The sequence below is a fragment of the Pteropus medius genome, unplaced genomic scaffold (assembly GCF_902729225.1).
Source record: "Pteropus medius unplaced genomic scaffold, Ma_sr-lr_union100, whole genome shotgun sequence".
Lineage (NCBI taxonomy): Eukaryota > Metazoa > Chordata > Mammalia > Chiroptera > Pteropodidae > Pteropus > Pteropus medius.
The window spans coordinates 19777611-19787138 of record NW_024352784.1 but is presented as its reverse complement, the minus strand read 5'-3'; the positions used below and the strand labels follow the sequence as shown (position 1 = coordinate 19787138).

The 9528-nt window shown below is 36.0% G+C and overlaps 1 protein-coding gene across 1 annotated transcript in view; it reads left to right on the top strand.

Annotated features, from left to right (window-relative positions):
- The window catches only part of LOC120590551 (sodium/glucose cotransporter 1-like), a 59150-nt gene that overhangs the window by 6294 nt on the left and 43328 nt on the right, over window positions 1–9528 (top strand). Inside the window, exons 3-4 of the mRNA XM_039848341.1 lie at window positions 2831–2935; window positions 4207–4266. Of these exons, the coding sequence (XP_039704275.1) occupies window positions 2831–2935; window positions 4207–4266 (165 nt within the window). The remainder of the gene's footprint in view (window positions 1–2830; window positions 2936–4206; window positions 4267–9528) is intronic.

The following is a 9528-nucleotide window of genomic DNA, read 5'->3' as shown; positions in this document are numbered from 1 at the left end:
GTCAATTCTCAGTCCTCATCTCACCTGGCCTGGCAGTGGTGACACTCTGAAACGCTCATTCCACCTTTCCTCCTCATTTTGTCACCTGCCTCTCCTTCTGTCCTGCTGTTTCAGCAACCACTCATTAGCAGTCTCCCTGCTGGTTCTCTCCCATCTCCCTGGCTTCTTAATGCTGGAGTTCCCTAAGGGCAGCGTCTGACCTCTCCTCTCCAATAACACTCACACACTTGGCAACGTCCTTTAGTCTCATGGCATTAAATATCAGTTACATGCTAATACAGCTCAGATCTCTCCATTGAACTCCAGACTTGTGTGTCCAGCTGCCTGTGTGACACCTGCACTTGAGAGGTCTGTCAGATATCTCAAACCAAACAAGTCCAGAAGGAATTTTGGACTTTCCTCCGCAAATCTGCTCCTCTCGCCATCTTCCCTGTCTCCTGAACAACAACTCCATCCTTCTAGGTGCTCAGGTGCTCAGGTGTTAGACTCTTTATGCTCTCTCACACCCAACATCTAATCCATCAGAGGAAAAATATTTCAAATCTGATGACTACTTAGTAGCTCTGCCTTCAGTTTCATGCTGCCGTTGTCTCTCCCCTGGATTAATTATAACAGCCTTTTCTCTGGGCTCCCTCCTTCCATCTTTGCTCCCCTATATCAAGTCACAACAAAGCAGCTAAATGGAACCTTTTAAAGCTTGAGTCAGACCATGTCACTTTTATGCTTAAAACTCTCTGGGGGCTCCGATGTCACCCACAATGAAAGCCCAGCTGCTTATAACAATTTGTGTTAAGCCACAGATCTGCACCTCTTTACCTCTCTGACCTTACCTCTCTAGACCCTTGTCCCCAGGTCTAGCCAGTGTCCTTAGACAATCAGTTCTGCTCCCGCCTCAGGGCCTTTGGCCCTGCTTCTCAGTCTGCCTCAGTCTCTCTCCACATATCCTATGGCTTGTTCCCTCACCTCTTCTGGTATTTCTCACATCTCTCAGACAGTCTACCCAGCCACCCAGTTGCTCAGCACTTCCTATTGACTTTCCCATCTTTATCTCTATAGTACTTATCACTGTCTATTGTGCTAGAAAATTACCCCCTAATTTATTTTATTTATTCTCTTCTTCCCAAAAGAATGTTGACTCCATGAGAGCAGGGATTTTTGTCTATTTTACTCATTAATATATCCCTAATACTTAGAACAGTGCCTGGAACATAGATGACAATGGACATTTATAATAGTTATTGAATTGATGAATGTTGATTTTTATTTCCACCTCTTTAATTCCCCCGCACCAACACTTCCACCCCTGACCTATTTCCCCTTAAGAACTAGATCTTGAGGCGGGGTGTCTCTTCCCACCGCTTGGGGCATGTACCCAGGGCCTGGCACCCCAGCACACTCCAGGGGGCTGGTCCACCCAGGGCCTGGCGCACCCGGGGTGTGGTCTGTGGCTCCACCTGGGGCGCAAACTCAGGACCTTCTGCTTGTAAAGCAGATGTGCTAACCACTACACTGCGGAACCACGCCCGAATGGTGATTTTTTTTAACCCACCTTTCCCTTTAATAATGTACTACTATCTTCATAGGTCTCTATAAACTTAAATAAGTCAATATAGATATTTTATATTTATATGCAGTTGAATAGTATTAGTCTACCATTTATGTACCATTTATGTACCATATTATTGAGCAACTTAGGCTGTATATAATTTTGCACTGTTTTGATAAATGTAGCTAACATTCCTAATAGTGAAAATAACTACCATTACTTGAATACTTACTATGTGCCTCTTCTAAGATTTTTTTGCCGTATATTTGTTGCCAATAAGATGTTTGGTACCTGTATGTTCTCAATTATGTCTTATTAGTGCATTTTACCTTTTATAGTTATAACAACAAAACCTCTTTATCTTGTTTAATGCTTTTGGTCTTAAATACTGTTTTATCCTATGTTGATGTTGTCGATGCAGAGTTTTTTAATTTGCTTTTTTGTTTGTTTTTACCTAAAAGTTTTTGTTATTTTTAGCCTCTGTTGATAATTTTTTTAAAATATGTCTCATGTCAACAGCATAATAGTTGGATTTTTGTTTTGAATAGAGTGGCTGTCTCTACACAACTGAAAAGCTATTATTCATTTAGGAGGGATTATTTTCATTTTAAATGCCTCTGGGATTTTTTACTTTGAAAGTAACAGATGTTAGTTACAAAAAAAAAATAAAATGTTACAGTCCAAGTATAAAACTTGAAATTTTCTCCTCATCCCATAATTTCAGCTCCCAGAAGTATTTTGTTCTATATATATATTTACACTGCCAGAATCATTCTCATGCATATGTAAACATATATGTGTACAAGTGTAATGTGCCCACATACATTTTAATGAGATTATTATATTGTTTACAATATTTTATTACTTAATAAAATAAAGCTTCTTTATTCTGTAATGCTATATTATATTTTGTGTATTCACGTACCCTAGTATTTTAACCAGTCTCTTATAGATAATCAATTAGATTGCTAATATTTTTAAATTATTTCCAAACAATAATGGAATTACACTTCTAATATTTCTGCATTAGGGAATTGCAAATAAGTCAGTGGAGCATGTGAAGGGTGGCAACATAAGAATGGCTGTTCTGCCTTTTTCACTCTCTCTTCACTTGGCTTCTAATTTATGGTTAGTATTTGTATAGAAGAGACACGAATGAGAATTTTGCCCAGGTAATAATCCCTTTTGAGAAACTGTAGAATTCAGTTTGAGTTTTCATTTGTGGAAATTAATTCTTGAACTTGGGCTAAAAGTTCTAATATAGAATTGTCTTTCGATTATCAGATAGGTGCTTCTCTTTTTGCCTCAAATATTGGCATTGGCCACCTTGTGGCCCTGGCTGGAACAGCAGCGACTTCAGGGATTGTTGCTGGGGCCTTCGAGTGGAATGTAAGTAATACCTTTTGTAGCAACTAACCTCCACCTTTATCATTGTCCAAGTAAAATTCATAAACATAAAACTTGCTTTCATCCTTGAGTAAATATTAAAATCTTCTTGAGAAGTCATGGAAGAGAAGAACCAAGTCTTTGATTTCTCCAAAAAATAACGATGCTAGTTTTTCTTCTCCTTAGTAAATTATTTGATATTTCAAGGACCATAGGAATACAATAAACAGAGAGCTGTTAGGAAACTAGTCAGATAGAGAAAAGATCATATTAACATTTAAAATAGATTTTTTAAAAATATATGTGTATAGGTATATATGTGTATATATCTATACATGCAGTTACATATGTGTGTATATATATATAGATATATATGTGTATATGTTTATATATACATAGTTACATATGTATGTATATATCTGTATATATGTATGTGTATGTATATTTGTAGTATACATTGAGAATGGGCCCAACTGAGCTCATTGAGATATTCAGCTAGCTCCCACAAAACTCCTAATTGATCTTGTAGGAATACCAAGTTTCAACTATAAAACTTATAAAGTGGATTATTCATTTAATCTGTGGTATATATTTGTTGTAGGACATAAAATTTGTTCACCTAAATTATAAGTGAATTTATAAGTCTTATATCGATTAACATATCTCTATATAAATCATCTGGCTTTTTTTTTTTATAGAATACTCCCTACTTTCTGAGTCTCATCTTCTTTATAAACTACAAAAATAAAAAATACTTCTAGCAGAGTCAATTTCTAACTTAATAAGAAGCCCTGGTCTTTACCACTATTTCCTCTCAGAATTTGCTAGCATCTCCTTTATATATTCAGCTTACTTTACCCCTTCTTTGTAAAGAAAGCCAGAGCAATTTTTTTACTTATTTCATTAACTTGTATGAAATTTTGGTATAGTTTTTCTCCCATTTCTCTGAATGGTTTTTGACTTTTCTTTCTCTCTTTAACTATTTTAAATTATAAGCCACTTTCATTCCTAGGCAACCAATAAGTTAAAGATAAATACCTTGAAAATTGGCTCAGTTAACCCCCCACAATTAAGAATGTACCCTTTTATAGGCAAAAATCAAGTGCCTGTAAGTTAAGTTTGTTGTACCGAAAGTTGTATGCTTCAACTGTCATTGTAAGGTCCCCTGTAGTGATAATTTAGTTAGGCTCAGAACAAATAGAAACTGAGCTTGTATCTCATTTAAAAGCTTAGCCTAGATGGGACCATGATGTAATTATTCTTCTTGGTTTCAGGCTCCATTCTTTCTCTGTGTTCTTGGTTGGATATTTTCTCCTATTTACATTAAGGCTGGGGTGAGTGTCCATTATCAGTTACTCTCTTCTCTTCTCTTCTCTTCTCTTTTCTCTCTCTCTCTCTCTCTCTCTCTCTTTCTCTCTCTCTCTCTGTATATATATATATATTTTTTTTTTGCAAATATTACATTTGTACATAAAAACATCCTGGAAGATAAGTTCAACTTCTCAACCTTTTGATCCTTGTACTGACTTCCCTAAATCCTAAGAGATGCCTGCAATAGCATTGATCTACCTTGGATAAACAGACACTAGTAACTTTTACTCTGTACCTTATTCAAGAGTTCATCTCTTACAGCTTTTATAGAAACCATTTAAAAACTTTTTAAAAGTAAGACCTAAATAAATGAAGAGAACAGCTATGTTAATGATTGGAAGACAATATCCTAAAAATGTTTTTTCTCCCAAAATTGATCTGCGCACAGATTGCAATTCCAAACAAAATCCAAGCAGGATTTTTTGAGGAACTGACAAGCTGTTTCTAAGGGGACAAAGACATGTTAGTGCCTATCTGAGCGAGGAGAACAAAGAGACCATCCCGGCTTCATATCCACAGGGATATGTAGAGTAATGTCATCAACATGGCAAAATAAGAGTTTTCTATCATCTTCCCCCAAAGAACACCAATTTATATAGTCACCCTCAGATGGGAGGGCCTTTGTGGAAGTCCAGGAATCCAGTGGAAAATTCTAGAGAAAAAAAAAATCCGATATAGGGCACATTGAAGAAGGTAAGAGGAACAGTTTCATTTCACCTGTGACACCCCTCCCCCATGGTGGCACGGGTTAATGCCAAGAGATACCTTCTTAGCCTGAGATTTTTCCCATGGGGGAAAGTGAGACCATGAAGTAAGTCCCTGGCTATACCTGCTGTGCAGGATGCTACCAAAAAGACTTACTATTTCTCACCCCATTCAGAATAGTGAGGTGTGCTGCATGACTGAGAATTAGGATGTGGCCGGGAAAATGGCAGCCAGGGCTCTCAAATGTCATCAAAGGAAAATGGATCCTACTGACTGCTCTGTAGAATATCAGGAAGCCCACCAGTGACTCATTGAGGACTTCTCATCTTCAGTTCCCCCAGCTGGTCCATAGGTACCTCAGCATTCTCCACCTTGTGGCCCGCTCCCTTTGAGCATTCCTGATGATAGCAAGAAGGGGCCTTTGCAGAAAGCTAGTGAGCATGCACAGAAAGACAGTCTGACTCTGTGGGATTGGTAGCAAGCACACAAATTTGAACATCCAGCACCACCCTAGGTAAAGCAAGCAAACAAGAGGCTGGTAACACTCAACCTAGCTTTGCAGGATCAAGAGAAGGAGGACATATTATATTTAGAATTCCCCAACATGAGGGAACAAGAAGTGTGGAGCAGGTTTATCCACAGAAAAGATTGAGAAAGCCCCAGAATCCCTAGCAGGGCTGACAGAAGGTATTTCTTTCCAAAAGCCAGTCAATAAAGACTGGAGCAGGTGACTGCTTCCTTAAATGCAAAGACAGCAGCACAAGATTTCTAGGAACATGAAAATCAAGAAAACATGACACTACCAAGAACACAATTTTCTAGTAACCGACCCCAACAGAATAAGGACAACAATGTACAAAGAAAATGAGTTTAACAGAGAAAAATCATAAAAATAACCAAACACAAATTCTAGGGCTGGAGAATACAATGAATGAAATGAAAAATATAATAGCATCAATATCAGAATGGATCAAGTAAAAGAAAGAAACTTTGTAGTAGAAGACAAGTCATTTGAAATTATCCAGTCAGAGAAGAACAAAAATAAAAGAATGAAAAGAAGTGAAGACAGCCTATGTGAACCATAGGATGTCATTAAAAGAAACAATCTCCATATTATTGGAGTCTCAAAAGAAGAAGAGAGTGGGGACAGACAGAAAGCTTATTTAAATAAATAATGGCTGAGAACTTACTAAATCAAGGGAGAGATTTGGATATCCAAGATCACGAAGTTCATAGGTCCCCCACATGTTTCAAAACTATCTTCTCCAGATGCACTATAATAAAACTGTCTAAACTCAAACACAAAGAGAAAAATTTTAAAGCAGCAAGTGATAAAAAATTTCTCACATACAGGGGAACCCCCTTAAGGCTTTTGGTGGATTTCTTAGCAGAAGCCATGCAGGCCGGGAGACTGTGGAATGATATATTCAAAGTAATGAAAGAAAAGAACTACCAAACAAGAATACTTAACCCAGCAAAGTTGTTCTTTAGAAATGGAGAAATAAAGACTTACCCAAACAAACAAAAATTGAAGGAATTCATCTCCACTAGAGCTGCCTCACCAGAAATGCTGAAAGGAGTTCTTCAAGCTAAAATAAAAAGATGCTAATTAGTAACATGAAAATATACAGCACACTGGTATAGGTAAGTATATAGTCAAATTCAGAATATTCAAATACTGTAATATGGTGGTATAGGACTTAACTCTAAAGGTTAAATAACAAAACTATTAAAAATAATGATAGCTATAATAATTTGTTAATGGATACGTAATATAAAAAGAGGTAAATTGTGACATCAAAAACATAAAATGTCAGGGGGTTGGAGGCAGTAAAAGGGTAGAGTTTTTGTAGCCAAAGTTACCAACTTAACATAGACAATTATATCTATGAGATGTTTTGTGTAAGCCTCACAGTAACCCCTATAGCAAAAACTTTCAGTAGATACATGAAAGATAAAGAGGAGGTACTCAAAGCATACCATTATGGAAAATCATCAGTTCACAAAGGAAGCAATAGAGGAAGAAATAACAAGGGAACTGTAAAACAGTCAGAAAACAACTAATAAGGTGAATTAGTAAGTTCTTACTAATGAATAATTACTTTAAATGTAAATGAATTAAATTCTCTGTCAAAAGGTATAGAGTGGCTGATGGATTAAAAATAGCATAGTGACTATAGTTAACAATACTGTATTATATATTTAAAATTTTTTTGGTGAGTAGATCTTAAATGGTCTCATCACAAAAGAAAGGGTAATTATGTGAAGTGATGAAGATGTTAACTGACCTTACTATGGCAATCATTTCACAATATATATGTGTATCAAATCACGTTATACACCTTAAACTTGTACAGTGTCATACAAATACCTCAGTAAAGCTGGAAAAATAATGAAACGTATGTAGAGTACCAAAAGCACATGAATAGCAAAGATACTCCTATCACAGAAAAATAAGAAAGACCTGCCCTACTAAATAACAAGGCTTACTATAAAGCTGTAGTAATTAAAACAGTATGGTATTGACACATGGAAGAGAGGAAAAACCCAGAAACACTCATATATAGACATTTTATGATCTTGATGACATTACAAATCACTGAGGAAAGGGGGGTCAGTCAATTAGCATATGAAAAATAAAATTGGACCCCTATTCTACACAAAAATAATTTTTAGATTGATTAAAGACCTAAATAGGAAAGACCAAAACACTTAATTTTTAAAAGAAAGTATAGAATATCTTTATATCCTTGAGATAGAGAAGCATTGTAAAATGAGATACAAAAAGCCAAAATCCCTGGTAGACCTCCAAAGAACACATGTATTAGTGAGACCCCAGGGAGCCCAACCAAAAACAAACTAGAAGGAGATATGTTCTGCAAAGAAAACTGCACCTGGTAAGATTTGTGAGTTTACTGTGCCTCTGACTTAGTACATTCCCCAACCCATACAGTATAGGGATTGGGAAGCAAAAGTCTTACTGGTTTGAGGTATCAGAGGAAAGAACTCAGGGCTGGCCAAGCAACTGGAAATTTAGGTTCGGAGCTCCAAACACAAGGGAACCATAGAGAGGGTTAATGCCCAAAACAGTATAAATTCTGCCTGATTCTTGACTGACTGCCAGACTACTAAAGTGCAGGGGAAACCTCTAGAGGACTAGGCTTAAATAGCAGTACTGAATTAGCAGTGCCAAGCAAGATATAAGCTTCGTTACACTGCAGAATAGGGGCAGGGGCCATGAAAGATATTGCAGTTTGAGTCCAGGTAAGTTGATTGCCTACTAGAACAAGAAACAGCCATTCCCAGCAGAACAAAACAGATTCTGGAGGGCTACGTCATATTATCTATGATGGCCAGTCTTCAACCAAGAATTATTAGGTATATAAAAAAATGAGAACATAAATGTGACTCACATTTAGGGAGAAAAAATAATAAATCAGAAACTGACTCTAAGAAGGCCCAGATGTTGATTTAACAAAGGCTTTAAAGATGCTATTAGAAACCTGTTCAAAAAAGTAAAGGAAAATGTGATATTAACAAATGAACAAATAGGGCCTCTTAACTGAGAACATAAAACTATAGAAAAGAACCAAATGGAAATTCTAGAGTTGAAAATCACAGTAGTTGAAGTGAAAAATTCACAAGAAGGACTCGATAGCACAATTAAGGTGAGATAAGAGCAAAGAGAGGATCAGTGAACTTGAAGATAATAATTATCCAGGATCAAGAACAGAAGGGAAAAATATGAAGAAAAAGGAACAAGGCACCAGAGACCTGCAATACAGTATCAAGCAGCCCAACATACATGTAATTGGAGTCCCAGAAAGCGGAGCGAAAGAAAAAGACAAATTTAAAAAAATAATAATAACTGAAAAATTCTCACATTTGGTGGAAAATGTTAATTTATAGATCCAAATGCTTAATAACACCAAATAGAATAAACACAAAGAAATCTACACCTAAATTTACATCATAATGAAAATGGTAAAAGCAAAACAGTTAAAAGATAACATATTACATGCAGAACTGATGATACAGTTAATGGATGACTTCTCATCAGATACAGTGGAGGCCAGAAAACATTAGATTGACATATTCAAATGCTAAAAGAGAGAGAAAATTGTCAACCAAGAATTCTGTATCCAGCAAAAGTATTCTTCAAAAATGCAAGTGAAATATATACAAATATTGAATCATGCTGTATATCCGAAACTAATATAATGTTATGTGTTGATTATACTTCAGTTAAGTAAAAAGTATTGCAAAAAATAATTGAAAGTGATTGGGAAGTAAAGATTTCTTACCTAGTACACCAAAAGAACAAATCATAAAGAAAGAAATTTGCATATAGGACTTCAAAATAAAATTTATTTTTTTATTAAGTTTATTGGGGTAACATTGGTTAATACAATTATATATTTTCAGGTGTATATTATCATTTGACATCTGTATATTCTATTGTGTGTTTACCACCCAAAGTCTAGTTTCCTTCAGCTACCATATATTTGATTACCTTTACC